Below are 16,851 nucleotides of genomic sequence, written 5' to 3' on the forward strand. Positions count from 1 at the left end.
CTGTTGCCACAGAATGAATTTATCCAATACAGTATCATGCTGCGATCAGATATTGAATCAATAAGCTCGACATTAAACCCTCTACGAAAGTTGTATTAAACAGTGATAACAGACTCGTTTGATTTTAAATACTGTTCAACAGCAAACACACGATGATCCACGATTCACTGTGCCATTGTTACTAATCTACAAAATGGCGTTCCTCAGTGGTCATTAACAGGTCCCATCCACTGATACTACGCTACTCAAATCCATGTGTTCTTTATGCGCCACCCTGTACCTTTATAGTAGTTCTCATGGTGGCTATACCATAGATCTCGGCAGGAGGTGGCCCCAATCCCTTAGTTTTATCCGTTCTGAATTTCCTGTCTCTTAGGAGGCTGTGCATGTACTACAGATTTAACACATTCACTCTTGGAGCTCAGACAAGCTAACAACACTATTCAGACCAATACTAGAAATTGTGCCACTTGGTAGCAAGTTGTGTGTTAGAGATTCCTCTGATTTCACGATCCGCTAGTGAACAAAAATTAAAAAGAAGTACACTAAGAAAATGACATTAACACCTCAGTGATACTATTTGCTCCTCCCCCACTCCCACCAAAAGATGTTATAATTTCAAAAAGTTTTAGCTAAACCCTATTCTTTATTTATAGAAACAAAAGTTTTTGTTTAATCCACAAAATCAACTTTACTGTGACCCACTCTGTACATATATTTGTCATTTTAATGATCATGAAATAAAATACTTCACATGCTTTCGGAAATAAAAGCAATCCTGTTCATATTTCTACTGTTTGCACAGTAATATAACATTAGAAAAGTAACTAACGTGTAGAACTAAAAACTATTGTTGTTCTACTAGACCAATGAGAAAGTCAGTTTAACTCTCTTGTCAACGCTCTATGTTAACAATGGAAAACTTGTGGCATTGAACTGTACGGTACAACCTGAGTGGAGTGGTACTTATACTACGTGAAGATATTAGTCATCAGGATCAACATCGGAGGATTCTTGCTTGTCCGATTTGGCTTGTTCGTGCTTAGCGACATGGTTAACCAACAATTTCTTGCGATTAGTGCCGTAGCTGCAGTGCTCACAGTTAAACTGCTTGGCCTTGGTGTGACTGAAGAGGTGAGACTTGAGGTTACCTGACTGTGAGAACGTGTCACCACAGATGATACACTTGAATGGCTTCTCCTTGGTGTGGGTGCGCATATGGTTGACCAGTGCACTACTCACCGTGAACCTCTGATTACACAATGTGCACGGGTACGGCTTGTGTCCTGAATGCTTACGCATATGGATCCCCAAGTCACCCTTCTGGGAACACCTGTGGATGCAGTAAACACATTAAACTTCAACCCATTGAGGAAGTGTTTACTGAGCACAAATATGTAAGACATTGGTTAAAGGTTTCTAAAACAAAATCCATAAAAGATAAAGCAATAATTTTTTAACCGCTCTTTTTACATTAAAATCTTTATTTAATATTCTAAATACTATATCTGTAATAAAATTATTCATTAAAAAATGTTAATTTTGTAAATATTCTTATGTATTTAAATATATACATTTTTGAAAATATTTTTTAGTTACTTTCTAACTAATTTAACATATTTTACCTAAAATATGACAGTTTTACATAAATAAAAATTTTCATCAATTTCATAAATCTAAAATAATAAGCTAAAAAAATCAAATAAAGAAAAATATTATAAGTAATGTTTGTATTATTTTGCTGAATATTTACTTAAACTTATTGTTTTATATAAAATATAGATAATTTTACTGTACACAAAATTGCTTTACAAATAATAAAACATAATGTACAATTGTAAAATAAACCAAATAACCTTAATCTTGACGTTCAAGTTCTTGGTCCTTGCACAGACCGTGAATCAGCAAATGGTTTTGAGCACGGGAAACATTTATTTATTCTGCACTTCATCACTATTACTGATATCAGAATTGCAATCATAATCGCTGTCTAGTAATAAAAGCTTTTTACAACCATTACAATCAAGCTCACATCTAAACAAAGGCAAACAACACACCTAACCTTGTATGTAATAGCTGACAATCGAAAACAATGACAAAGGACTCAAACAACAAAAAGGTGTTCAATTCAGTGCTGCCAGTAACAAAACAAAATTAAATGCATTTTTTCTCTTAGTTAAAGAAGGCCATAGCAACGATACCTAGCGGGTATTTTCAAAACTAGAACAGCCCATAACAATAAAGAATAACAAACGTAGACGACGAGACCAGCTAACTGCTTGGTATTCATCCCAGACTGCTCGGTACAAAAACAGCTCGTCTGTCTTCCCCAATGGGTTTAAACTCAGATATATGGTCTAAAACAATATAAATAGTTCTTCCGGATCAGCCGGAAGAAGTACGTACATTTTGTAACAGCTTAAGTATTATTTTTATGGAATTTAATGTACCTTTAAAACTATTAATACAATTGTTAATTACGAAATAATTAACAATAAATGTTATAAGCTTTCCAAAACATTACGAATTTTTATTCATATTCATAAATAATGGAGTTATGAATATTACAAAAATCTTGAATTGCTGCTAAATGGAATGAAATGGTGTACCAAGCTGGCCAATGAACTTAGCCAAAATATTTACAAGATAAATTTTTTAGCAAGTCTCAACTTGTTTGGCCTTTATTGGAACAGTTATAATTTCTAAAGGCTACAGCACCCACACACACGCACGCACGCGCACACACACACACACACACACATTATGGTTTTGAGCTTTGGGGTTTTTATAAAGTTGTGTAGAAATGTTCTTAAGTTCTACTATGAGGACAATTGCAATTTTACAAAAACATAAAACACAAAAATAGAAATGAGTTAAATTGTTCCTGTTTTGGATATTTAATTCAATAGCTAGGAATCAAACAGTTTAACTAATCTCCTTTTGCAAGAATAAATAAATCATTAAATTTAATAACTCTCACATTCTTTAAAAATAAAAATAAAATACATTTACCAAAAGTTCTTTAAAAAACAAGTTTATTTTTCTAAGGTGTAGGCATAAGAAAATTCTAATTATAGTGGAAAGGTGCCATACACTCTAGGCATAAATACAAATTATATGTTTTTATTAAAATCGTAAACATACAAAAATAACATATTGATAAACACTGTCTAAACAATTGAATGCATGCAGTTATCCATTTTAAAATTTTTAATTATACAGATAAATACAATAAGTAAATAATACAAAAAGTTTAATACAATATCAGGACAATACTACAAACCTGTAGTCACATTTGGTGCAGAAATAGGGTTTCTCTCCAGTATGTTTCCTCATATGAGCCCGAAGAGTGCTGGTGTAGGGACTGCGGTAGTCGCAGTAGGTACACTTGTAGGGTCGCTCACCTGTGTGCCGCCGCACATGACTCTTTATGCTGCCCCGATCCGCCGCTTTATAGTCACAGTAAGGACAAAGGTACGGTTTCTCTCCTGTATGCCTGCGAACATGCTTCGCCAAGTTGCCAGGACTCCGACATTTGTACTCGCAGTATTCACAAAGGTAGAATTTCACACCGTTTTCATCCTTGATATATCGGACAGCTCGAGGACCTCTTGTCCTTCTGACGATAGACTTCACGTCTACAGGAAAGTTCCCAATCAGCTGAGAGGGATTTAGCAAATCTGAAATATCACTCATTAAAGTTTAAATCCCAAAGTCATTACTAACAAAAAAAAAAAAACATAACACACACATATAACACAACACACACAAACATATAACACATATAAACATATTTTTCACTGATTGGGTGAAAAATATCTTTGACGTAACAATGAAATTTTTTTATATTTTTAATATATTTACTGTATGATAAAAAAAATAATATGAACATTTTTAACGTTCTTCTAAAAAACTAATGCTACTTTGGAAAACTTTGTTTTCAAGACACTTAGTAACATTTCTGGTTATATAAAAGTTATTAATTCACATTTTTCAAAACAGCTTATTATAACTAATCATTTCATAATCAGATTATATTTAATGTTTTATAATACCTACCTGTTCCTATCATACAATAACCTACACCTTCGATATGTAGTTTAACCAAATACCAAAATCTACTACAGTGGCATCTTTGTAAAAAGCAACATTTTATTCTTTTATACATTTTTCAAATGTAAATGAACCAATATTAAATGTTATTGTTGTATGTATTGAATATATGTTTATTCAAACATCTCAAAGGTACATATATGTGCAAACTTTTTACATTATTGTTAATTTTCTACTTTCTCCCCCATATTTACACACAAATCTAAGTTTGTTTGGCTTTATGAATAGGAGTTGTTACTGTCAACCACATTATATATTTACTTTTGATGCAAAAAATACACACAAAATGGAAATTATTACCCGGAAACAATGAATTTTGAACCATCTTTCAAACCTTTGGAGTATTCACACATTCTCATCTTTATCACACGTTCTCAATATAGACCTGCAGAAGAAACAAATGGCTAAAGAGCACTCAGCTGATAGCTTACCTATGGCAGTGGTAGGCAGTCCTAGGATCTCTCTACTGGCCATGTACTCGGCGAGGACATCATCTTGAGGGCTGACCGCCGGACACCAGTCCTTCACAATATATCACAACATTATCATGAAAACCATACCACATACTAAGAATTTAGTAAAAACATATACCATATCTCGTTCAACAAGCTGAATATAAATATTCTGTGATTTACTATCATATATATAAATATCTTTATTCAACTACACAACCAGAGTGTGGAAAACTCCGTTTAGCGCCCGATGTAGGGTTAAACACATATGTGAAAGAAACGGCCAAATACAAAATAATTGAATCGTAAAAAGTGAGAGCTCTGTGGTGTAATGGTAGCATATTCACCCGACAAGTAAGTGATCCGGGTTCGAGTCCCGGCGGAGCAAGTACTTTTTGCGATTCAATGTTTATTGAAATTATATATATATATATACATATATACACATGTCTATTGTGGATTTTTTTAATATTTAAGGAACTTTCAGGCAAAAGATTGGATCATAAAAGTGTAATCTAGCTTAGGAAATTTAACCCTAAAAAGCTAAGGTTCGTAAAAAACACGTTAAGCTAAACATTCGTCAGGGAGACTAGCGTTAATAAAAACATTTTTATTTTACATAAAAAGGGTTTTAATGAGAAAAAAGTAATATAAAAGCTTACTTACATCAAATATAATAGTTTTTTTCAATTGAAAACTTAACAAGTGCAGTCCACACACCACTTCCCTTGGTGTTCACCACACATTGCCTTTGAGCAGCGCCGGCAGAAATGGGAGGTCATTCGTCGTTTTTTTGAAGGACAAAATGCACAAATTTTTCTTCCCTGGACAAGTTGAGGATTTATTTGGGCAGCAGGAATATCAACTTCCAGGATGCTGGCGATAGATTCGCGTAGACGCTTTGGCAAAGTTGTGATGCGATTTCGATGTTGAAGCCAAGGCTTGACAAGTTCACAGTGCAATTTTTTTGCAAAATCACGTCTCGAAACTGGCTTTGAGCCCTGAGCAACCATGTTATGTGCGTAAATTGTGTAGCAATTGACTAACATTATGTTAATCATACCATAAAAAACGCACAATGGCCATCTTCTAGTTTTTCGGCTGCACGACATGTTATTGCACATCTGGTCAAGACTGTTAACGGCGCCTTCGGTTGCATTGTAACATTCGATAATCTCTGGCTTCTTGCTCCTTGGGTTGATGGATGGTTACTCATGATTAGTTGAGAGCAACAACACAACTTTATGTCCGTCAAAACAAAACATTGAAGACCCAACCGGTTGATCTCCAGCTTCTTTCATCTCTGGAGGTATTTCAGGTTTGTTCTGACGTAGAGTCCAAACTAAAGTCATATTTATTGGTGGATTTAGAAGTTGTGTTGCTAATGAGATCGAAGTGAACCAGTTGTCCATGGTGAGGTTCCTATTTGAACCGTAGACGCATTGTGTCAGCTCCTTTACGAAGAACTCGGCTTGTGGTATATTTCTGGGAGTGGTTCCTTTACCCAAATATGGCATCGCATTTATCATGTATTTAGAACCTGTATCACAAACCATCACAATCTTGATTCCATACTTTGCTGGTTTGTTAGGGATATACATACGAAATTTACAACGACCTCTGAATGCCAACAGCTGTTCATCAATTGTCAAGTATGATCCTGGTTTGTAATTGTCTCTACAAGACGCCACAAACATCTCCCAGACTTCCCTTATTGGAGCGAAGCGATCTTGCCTACGTCTCTCATTCCTTGTTTCATATCCATCAAATCGAAGGGCCTCCACTAAAAAATCAAATCGCGCACAGCTCATTGTAGCCAGATAACAGTTACCGCAAAATTCTACATTGAATAGTTCATTAGAGGGCATGTGATTATCTTTTTGACTTGCCATCAAAATCAGGACACCTAAAAATGCATCAAACTCCTCTCTAGTAATTTCTGAAATTGTACTTGTAAAGTTGGTGTAATTTACTTGTTTTCTTCTTATTGCAGATTTAGTGTGACTTATAATACTGTCTTTCAAATTATCTGTACAAAATAATGAAAACACATCCAAATGGTTTGTTTTGTCTCTTGCATTAACAGTTGGACCTGGCTGAATATGTACTATATTTCTTGCAGATGCTCTGGTATTTGTTGGTCGTGATGGAATGTTACTCCACAAGTGTCCGTTCCTCCCCCGCATACGCTGATTAGGACATATAAAGTGATGTAGATCACGAGGAACTGGTGGTGGTCCATGAGCTACAGTTGGTGGTGAAGCAGGACGAGCTACGGCTGCTTGAGGTACAGGCACTAGTGATGAAGCAGGACAAGCCACAGCTGCTTGAGGTCTAGGCACTGGTGGTGAAGCGGGACGAGCTAAAGCTTCCTGAAGTCTAGACATTGGTGGTGAAGCAGGACGAGCTAAAGCTGCCTGAGGTCTAGCCACTTGTGATGAAGCAGGACGAGCTAAAGGTGCATTTCCTACCTGAGAAATGTCTGTCGGTGGAGGATGACCATGGCAATAAGCTGTAATAACAGCATTGATAGTTTCATCTATAGTATCCATAACTATCTCTCGTGTAGAAATTTTAGCTGTAGGTATTTCCAGTAAGTCTTCATTATCACTAGCAGAACTAGTACCTGATGGTGAATAGTCCGGGTCAGCGTCTGTATCATCACTGTCGTCTATACCGGAGTAATGTCTTTGCTCAGTGGTTTCTTCTTCTTCAGACATAAAGTCATCAGATAAACTTTCATTCAAACATTGTAGAATACGTTGTTCCTGATCCGTATCCACTTTGAGAGTTCACCAATAACTATATTACATAAATATTTACAAATTTATCACATACAAAAACACATAGAAACACTAAACTTTCGTACATATGACGAGCACGTAAAACACTAAACTATCGTCGGCAAGACGACACAATGCTGTTGTAAAAACAACGTACAAGCTAACGTTTCGTCTCCACGACTACGCATTCGATATATTGCATAAACTATAAGAGAGAGATAGCTGCCAAACTACTCATGGACCCGGCGGAGGGTTGACTGACCTTACGTGGAGGGGGGGCGCGTTCAAACAATAACTTAGCGCGGCACACTCGAAAAACTGTATCACGTCTTCACAGTGACGACGCCTTATCTTTCTAGGGTTAAACAAACTTTTATGAATATATGAAAAATGTGACACTAAAAAACAAAGTACTTGAACACATTATAACTTCAACTGGTTTACCATTGACAAATAAAAATAAATATTTCCTTTAAAAATCTAGACTAAACTTAGACTAAACATTTAATATTTTGTGTAATAAATATTACTTAAGATAATGAATGAATATTTAACAATGTACCCGTATGAGCCTTGTATTATTAATGGTTATATAGTCCATATATTATTCCATATAGTCACTCTGAAAACAGAGTGACTATATGGAACATTTTTAACATTGTACAGATCTAGGGTTAGTTATCCTTGTCTGACACTTTACGTCAACAACAACGGCTAGGCATCTTGATAGTGCTTGGACACTCGACTGTTATTGCATCAACAAAGAGTAGAGCTTGTTTATAGTTTGAAATCAAAACAAAATTAGGTTTACTTCTTATTATGAAACAAACTGAAAAGTAAAACCTTAATTGTTGTATCACAAATATATTAACAAAACCAAATCTACCTCTTTCACTGTGATTTCGACCTCTGGTTCAAACAAATTTTGTGAAATCATGCTTGTTTCATCACAGTACTGCTTCTTTAGAACCACATCAAGCCTGTAACAAATAAAACTATATAATCACATCTGAAAGCTAAACCATATCCAGAAGACCAATACTAGGATGTACTACCCACTGGAATTGTCAATTTACAGATTTGTCTTGTTATTGAGTTACTAAATAAGAAACACACTGTTTTTTAATCCTAAAATTGCAAGCGTAGAACACCAAATACTCTAGGCTAGGAAGGTAAGGTGTATTGACTCTCTGGTACGTACTAGACAGTACACCAACTCAGCTAATTCTTTTCTTTTTTTTTAAATATTCATTTAAGTATGCAGAAGGTTTATATGGAGTATGGAGAGAAGGATCAGAAAAGTTTTTCCAAATAATTTAGAATTGGCAAAAATAATAATATTTATGTTTCATAATCCAAATTTAACTGACATTAAACAGCTGTTGGTATTTTCAGCTGTAGATCATATAAGAGACTGAAATATTTGTTAACTATACAAGAACTAGACAAGAAGTTCTGGATATAACCTTATCTAAAGGACTCAAAAATATAAACATAGTAAGGTGGCATGTTTTACAGGAGTCCTCACTTTCGGACCACTGCCCCATTAGAGGTGGGAATTGATGTGAACGTGACCCACAGGGTTCATAAATCCACCAACTGGAGGGGATACCGAGTGTCCCTGGCTGAAGAGTTAGAGGAAATAGAACACTACAAGAAAGATGAATTTGATTTAGAAAGGTCTGCTCAACTAGTTGAACAAGCTATCATTAAGGCCTACAGTATAAGAAAAACTGTCCTCTCAGACAAAACAGGCTAAAGAAAGATGTGCCTTGGTGGACTGGGAGGTTAGAAATACTTGAAAACAAAACTATTAAATTATTAAAATGAGCAAAAAGGACAGATGACTGGATCCCTTATTTTCATTCCCTAAATAAATATAAAACAGAAATTAGGGAAAATAAAAGAAGAACCCGAAGGAAGTTTTGCAAAAACATTAATAGCCTACCAGAGGCTGTCAGGCTTCAAAACACTCTCCAATCTGATCACTCTAATCCAATGGGGTTCCTAGCTAAGGCCAATGGTGACCTTACAGTGAACAGGAAGGAGACTTTAGAGCTGCTTAGAAACGCAGTCCGGGTGGTTACTTGACTCGGAATGAGGATTCTTATTCTCTAGTTCGGGAGAGATCTGGTCGGGAATAAGAATATTCACATCTGAAAGAATTAAATGGGCAATAAGATCCTTATTGCTTTCAACCGAGTAGCACATCAATCCATGGAGGAAGCTACGGAATGGTTTGGAGTTCCCTCGGATGCTGTTAAGTGAATTGTAACCTTCCTAAAAAGCAGACAAGTTAAAGCAAAGATCGAGGACAAATCGGTCACCATCATGGCCCGAAAAGGCTGCCCCCAGGGAGGGGTTCTATCTCCCCTCCTGTGGGCAATGGTGGTTGATGACCTTCTAACTACAGCAGAGATGAGGGGAATAAGTCTACTATGCTATACTGACCTGACGACCTAGTGCTTATGGTCAAAGGGAAAAACAAAGGCATGCTGCAACACCTAATTCAAGAAGAATTAAATTTTATAAGCAACTGGTGTCATGGGGAAGGTCTTCGGATTAACCCATCACAAACAACCTTTACCTTACAAACAACATTTCATGCCTATTTGATTATTATTTATACCTTGAATCACACTAGAAGACCTAGATTTAACATACTATTGTGAATATGGTACATTTAGCCTAGTAAATAGTATATTGTATTATTTGGTACTTTTAATTTCTGTACTGATTCTTTTAAATAACGTTATTGTAAACATTTTATTAATGTTTTATTTGTATGCTCTTGTGTTTCATTTCAATTTTTTTACTTTCACACAAAATATGGACCATCCTTACATGTCAAATATCTTTTCTATCTCTCAGAATGACCTTGCCATCTATATTCTTAAAAACACACATCTTTTGGTGCCTTAGAATTCACTTCACTGTTACAATACTAAGCACAAGAACAATAGAATTTCACAAACTAAGTAAAGCTCAAAACTGTCACACTTTACTATATTATATCATTAAAAGATGACAACCATTTAAGCCACTTGATCAAACTGTATGAAATTAAAAACTAAACTATATAATTAATTGGCTTCTTTGTACCCCCTTTTACACAATTGAAGAATTTTTAGAATTGAAAATATTACCTTTTTAGTATTTTTATTCCTTGCCAGTCCATATCTGTGTGGGATCTCATATTGCTGCATTTACTACTGCAATTCTTTAGTGTATCATTATAAATATTGTTACTATTTCTGAATATTGTTGTTATTTAGTTTTTAGTCTATAGCCTCTTCTACTATTGTTCTGTTTTTCAATGTCTTCAAATTTAATTAATTAATTGATTAGTATTATTTACTAATTTGCTATCATGTTAGAACCTTTTATAGTGTGGATAAACCATACAAGACATTAACCCTTTTAGGACCGCGCGTTTTCAGATTTTCTATGCCTAAAAGACCGCCTTGTATTTTTAAAAAGTGTAAGGGTTTGGGGAAAAAATTGTATATTCTGAAGTAGTGGAGATAGGTATTTCAATAATTTTTTCAACAATTTTTTCTGCATGAAGTGACTAACAATAAGAAAATAGGTTTTACTTTGTGCAAATCAAAAAAAGGTTTGTTAACACCTATAAATAAAAAAAGTTGTTTGAAAAAAAATTTTTTTTTTGTTTACAGGAATTTTGTGTAATCTAAAAAAAAATAGAACAGTCCACACATATAGATACATGTATTTACAAGTTATTGCTTAGGAGATTGCAACTTATTTCAATACTTATCTTCAATAAATGGCTGAGATACGAGGAAAAATAATAATAATGGTAAAAATTAGAAAATAGATAGAAGCAGAAAAAGATAACTTAACAACAGAGAACAGGCCAATTAAGCAGTAATGAAAAAATATTTTGTCTCTAACTCAGTTATTTCATGGTCTTATTAAGTTTAAAGTTCATAAGAACTATTTTAAAACTTACTCATACTAAAAAACTAAAAATAAATTATTTTGCACACAGAAGAAATGTTACAGAACTGCTGACAAGTCTAACAAACATGTTTGGTGAGGCACACTCCATGTAAGCCTTTATTGCATTTGACACAGGCAGTTCTGGATCTCTTCATTTTACCACCACTTTGAAGACTAATTTTACTGCATACAGCACAACATTTTTCTTGTTTCCCTGGTAACTTGAATATTCCATAAGTTTGAGTAGAAGAGCTGGCAGCCGGCTGGTTGTCTGGAGCATCACCGCCACCACCAGTACCACTGGGAGTCTTCAGTTAGCCGTTCCGTAGCCATTCCTCAGTTATGTCTCTAATAATTGACACAACAAACTGATATCTAGTCATAGGCTTACCTAAACAATTTAGTTTATACAGAATATACGAATTTAGAACCATTCGTCCAAAAACGTTGAATACTTTTTTCCAGAATTTGACTGTACTCCTCTCATCCAGATAAGCATACAGAATCATGTCGTTTGTATCAATTCCACCCATATATCTGCATGATACAAGCACGATAATCGTCTAAACACAATGAACAAAACGTAAACAAACTCGGCAGGCCACGTCAGTCAGCTGGCGCTGGCGATCGCGTGTTGGTCGCGGCTGAGAGCTAGCGCTACCAACTGCGCAATTTATCACTTCCCACTCCTCCGTGGATTACAATTTTACTAAATTCAAAGACGATTGTGAATGTAGAAACTATCAATAGATGTGGAGTCAAAATTTGGTTGAATCAGTTATTAATTATTTTCTTATACCCATAAAACCAAACTACTGATAAACCGTTAGTTGGTATTTTTAGCCTAAAAGACAAACTAACGATATATCGTTAGTTGGTCCTAAAAGGATTAAGTAAAATGGTGTGCTATTTTCAGACATTGATATAATCATGCAGCCACTTTTCATTCATAATGTTTAAATTTGCCATTATTTCTTGTTAGAGCTCTGGGCTTGTTTTAATTCCATTTTGTGATATTTAGTTATTTGTAATATTGATTTATTTATTTAGTAATTTTATCTAAGTTTGGAATCTAATTTAATTATTTAGTTATAAGTATTTTGATTTGGATATTGAGCTGCATTGTGACTTTGTCAATGTTTATGTAAATTATACAACAATACAATTTTGTATTTGTAATAATATGTAACAATGAATTTGAAAACACGCTACATACAAACAATACAATTACATTTCATAATACATTTTATATGTAAAATTAAATATTTTGTTTTATTCCAAACTTACCACTTTAACATTTTTTTAATAGTTTGTGATAAGATTTCAATTAGTATAAAAATTTAAAGCTGCTCTTATTTACTAAATTAACATGCAGTGATAACTGACCCGTGGAAGTCAACAGCATTTCCATCTGGAGGACTAATCTTGTGAACTGTGATTTCACTGCCAAACGCATTGTACATCATAACTCTGTAAAATAAGTTTAATTACTATAAAAAATTGCACTGACTTGGTCACAAACATGATAGTTATTACAATAAGTATTACAGATAGGTTCCATTACTTATTACCAACACTTAACATTTATCCCAATCTGCTCTCAAATCTGTCTGTTACATATAAGTACTATCTCAAGGGATGTTTTTCATGTGTTGCCACCAGTACTTTTTAATCACATCCGAACAAACAAAAGACATTTTGTTCTTGGTTCGCATTTACATTTCTATAATTAAAGTAAAAATGTAAAAGGGAAAGTAAGTTTTGGAATCGGATAAACGAATTTAATCTTATTTATGATCAACTGAATGGTCAATATTAATCAAAACACCTCAGATTAGTATTATTATTACAGTATTATTACAATGGAATTTTCTGAGGTTTTCATAGAGAAAATATTTGCTCACTAGAGTTAACGTAGGCAAATAAGAGTTTTAAAATTTTTAATCATGACCAACAAAATTATAACAATATGATAAGAAGTGTTACCATATTTCTATATAATTTTGCTTTCTATCATGTGTTGACAATAAGTTGCGATCGAGAATAACTAAACATTATGTTTATTTAACTCCCTCCATTTATTACTAAAATAGCAAACTGGGTTTGTGGGAAAATTTATTGGTCACTGGTGGAATCAAAACCAAAGTATTTACAAAATTAGAGACACCTCTTAGACTTTCTTTACATAAAATCAAAATTTCCATATTTTGTCATATTTCTAATAAAGGACATACAAATATAGTATCGTAAAAAGCAAATTGTTAAAATATGCCATGGCATTTTGTTGCAGTGTTTAAAACTGTTTTTAGTTTTCTGAAGAAAATGTGTTACATCCTTGTCAGAGATTACATCCGACTAAAATTATATAACTTTGTTTAACTTAAATAAGCTCGTTCTACCTTGATTACTACAGTCTAGTTTACCAATTATTCTTCTACAAAAAGTATTCGGATCTAAAGGGTCCATAAGATTAAATCTGGAAATACACGAGCTAAAACCCATATTTTCAGGAAGACCCAACACTACAGCTGTTACAAACTATATTAGGCATATAACTAATAGTTTAGAAGATGGAAGGGCATATCAGCTATTCTACTTGATTATAATAAAGCCTTTGACTGCTTAGATTGACCTTAACCTAAGGTAACTCAGCACTAGCACAGTAACTCTTTACAAAAATCTTTTGATTATTGAGGTTCTAAATATTTTAATAACAGTGCCATTTTTTAATGTAAAAACCAATATTCCAATATTCCAGAACCAATTTTGGAGGCTATAGTAATGAAGAACTTCAGACTTATTTATTAGTATTATTGGAATCTTCTTGAAACACCAATGCTATAAATAAATGCTACAGGACAAATATTTTTGCTCAAAGTCTGAAGAGCTTGTAGCATTTTTGCTAAGAAAATTTTCATCTCAGCTTAAACCCTGATTGTCCCTACAATAGCATAAATTACATATATGCATCAAATTGTGTTAAATTTATAAAGAATTAAATATTTGTTACTTTGAATTTACATTTAATTTGTTATTTTTCTAACCAAAGAATTCAGGAAATTGTAACCAATACTCAGTACACTAAGAGATAGCCCTTAAAATCAGTAATGTCTGGATAAAGTTTTGACTTATATATAATTTTTACTCTGAACATGTTCTAACTTAAGAGCTTTAAGTACTCATTTTTATCTATCTTACCTTACTAAATAAAGGTATTTATTCAATTTTGAGACACCTATTTTTGTGCCAAAAACTGTTGATGACTCTTTCTATAGTAGATAGGATAATAATGTAATAAAAGCATCATTCAACGTGAGGAAAGCTGAAATGGAAGTTATGGCAGTAGGTGGTCTGCCCTCAGGTATGTCCTATAGTTAGAAGGTTAGGTGAGTCTTCAGTAGTTTACCTCAAAAATGACACTTAAATTATAAACAATGCTCTCGGTTAGAATGGTTGGCCTTGGGTAGATTCAATAGTCAGCAACTACGTTAATTAAGTTTTCATTCGTTCACCTCAATTGAAAAGTGTTAAATTATAAACAATTTATCTTTCGTGTAGGGCCAATGTTGTACCTATGATTTTGTCAAACTGGCAGCCCTCTCAAGTCGGTTACTCCTATTATCCCCTCCATCTCCTACCATATTTGTTTGGTAGTTTTAACCTGGATATTTAAATTATTAGAGTTAAGCAATTTGTTTGTTACGTGGGATACCATTAATTTACCTCAAATAACAACAGTCAAATTACAAACAATACTCTTGGATAGACCAGTTTGCCTCAGACAGGTAACTGATCCTCGGATAGAGCATTAAAGTATACATAATTGTATATTTATTCACTACATTTTAGTATAAATATGTGTACTTGAATGTGTCTTTGTACTTGAAATCAGTACCTTTCTCATTACAAACCATAAAAGAAACGTGAAAAATGAAAATTTTATAAGAGAACCTTTGAAAATCTGTAAAGTATTTTATGAGAAAATAAAAAATATTTAAAGCATGCCATAAATGGTTTTTATGCAAAAGAATTAAAGTAATTTCCACTATACAAAAAACTAATTTTGAAAAATAATTATACTTGTATTGGCTCAATCACCTGCATGATGAAAATTATGTAAAAGCAGAGTTGTAAATAGTAATGAAAACACACTTAGTTCTAGACAAAACTTCCTAGCAAATTTTGTAATTAAAGTTTTGGTATATCACAAAAACACTAAAAATGTTGAATTCCTTTACAGGAAAGAAAAAGTAGCGACAAGTCACTAGTCATTTACCATGGGTGAAACAGCACAATGTTTACACAGAAATTCATATATTGGCCATGCAGAATACTAGTTGAATATTTGAAATAAGAGTATTAGAAAAAATATCCTATAGCCTATAAATGTAATTTCCGACAAAAGTAAAACTTCTTTATTCTTATGTTCTTTTGATGTGGACAAGTAGTATTAGCGATCCAACATTTGAATCGTAATTTTATATATTTGTGACATAGATAGGCCTATTAGGACAGTCTACTAATTATTATTCAATAAAAACATGAAGTTAAACATCCTGATTTATCTGATAAAATATTTTACCCATTTACATGAAGTTTTTTATAGAAAATTTCGATTGAAAAGATAATGGAAAAACCAACTTGAAACTAGTCACTTGCCATAGGGGCACTGTCTTAAAATTACTAAATATTAATCCTCTTTAAATATTTAGTAATAATGTTACATTGTCAGAAATATGTTAAAGATATTGTTTTAATAGGTGTCCTAAAACTCTTTTATTTTAATATAAAAATAATATATGATAAAATAATGATTGATATGAACAAATTTTATTATTGTAGCTTCATTTGTTAAAAATTTAATTTACAACAATTTGCAACGACACCTATGCCAGCAAGTACTGAAGTTTACTAGTTAAATTCATAACCTCAAAAATTAATAATCTAAAACTTTTTAATTACTTATAAATATAACAATGAACTGATGGAAATATTGATCAACAAAATAACCTGTAAACTGTGGTCATAATTTTCGATAATTAACATTCAACTATTATATGCTTTTGTACAAACATTCAACTTTCTTATATGGCTACTATGTTAAATTTAAAAAATGTATTGGTGAATACTAAAGATTACAATAAATTAACAAATACACCTTACTTTTAATATTAGGAAACGAACTAATCTATAAAATTAATTAGTGACTAGATTATTTTTGTGAAAAAAAAGAAAAGGAAAGTGAAAAGCAATTAAACAAAAATAAAATGAAAAGAAAAGAAGCTCATTATTGACAAATGTCAGCTGTCAGATTGAGAGGGTTTCTTGATTTCAAGTTTGTTCAAACTCAGAAGATATGTAACAGATGCTAGACCGTACCAGAGTCCTTTGCATTAAAATTCAAAATACTATATAGCAATGTTTTGTGTAACTATACGCAGTCACCGTATAGTAATCACACAAAGATTCCACTCGTAAATTCTACGCAACGCATCAAGCTCCTTGTTATATTAACATCCGAAATATCAAAAACAAAATTA

General features: G+C 33.1%; 1 protein-coding gene across 4 annotated transcripts; it reads right to left on the reverse strand.

Moving 5' to 3' along the window:
* Positions 1 to 247: 247 nt before the first annotated feature.
* On the reverse strand, positions 248 to 16,589 carry LOC124359564 (oocyte zinc finger protein XlCOF19-like). Of its 4 annotated transcripts, none has more exons than XM_046812420.1 (6): positions 16,475 to 16,589; positions 12,698 to 12,781; positions 8,235 to 8,328; positions 4,545 to 4,635; positions 3,284 to 3,680; positions 248 to 1,333 (listed from the first exon to the last, which is right to left on the reverse strand). In XM_046812420.1, the coding sequence occupies exons 2-6, from the start codon at positions 12,775 to 12,777 to the stop codon at positions 985 to 987; spliced, it is 1,011 nt and encodes a 336-aa protein (XP_046668376.1). In that variant the 5' UTR covers positions 12,778 to 12,781; positions 16,475 to 16,589; the 3' UTR covers positions 248 to 984. The 4 variants fall into 4 exon arrangements, with proteins under 4 accessions (XP_046668376.1, XP_046668375.1, XP_046668377.1 ...); XM_046812419.1 differs by lacking the exon at positions 16,475 to 16,589 and adding an exon at positions 16,322 to 16,454; XM_046812421.1 differs by lacking the exon at positions 16,475 to 16,589 and adding an exon at positions 14,510 to 15,258.
* Between the last annotated feature and the right edge of the window lie 262 nt (positions 16,590 to 16,851).

The sequence above is a fragment of the Homalodisca vitripennis genome, chromosome 4 (assembly GCF_021130785.1).
Source record: "Homalodisca vitripennis isolate AUS2020 chromosome 4, UT_GWSS_2.1, whole genome shotgun sequence".
In the NCBI taxonomy this organism is placed as follows: Eukaryota; Metazoa; Arthropoda; class Insecta; order Hemiptera; family Cicadellidae; genus Homalodisca; species Homalodisca vitripennis.

Excerpts from the sequence above, each read along its gene's own strand:
- LOC124359564 (XM_046812419.1), bottom strand. Across the intron at positions 8,329-12,697 it reads AATGCTGTTGACTTCCACGG|GCTTGATGTGGTTCTAAAGA; the intron begins GTCAGTTATCAC and ends TATTTGTTACAG. Across the intron at positions 3,681-4,544 it reads ACTGCCTACCACTGCCATAG|ATTTGCTAAATCCCTCTCAG; the intron begins GTAAGCTATCAG and ends GTGATATTTCAG.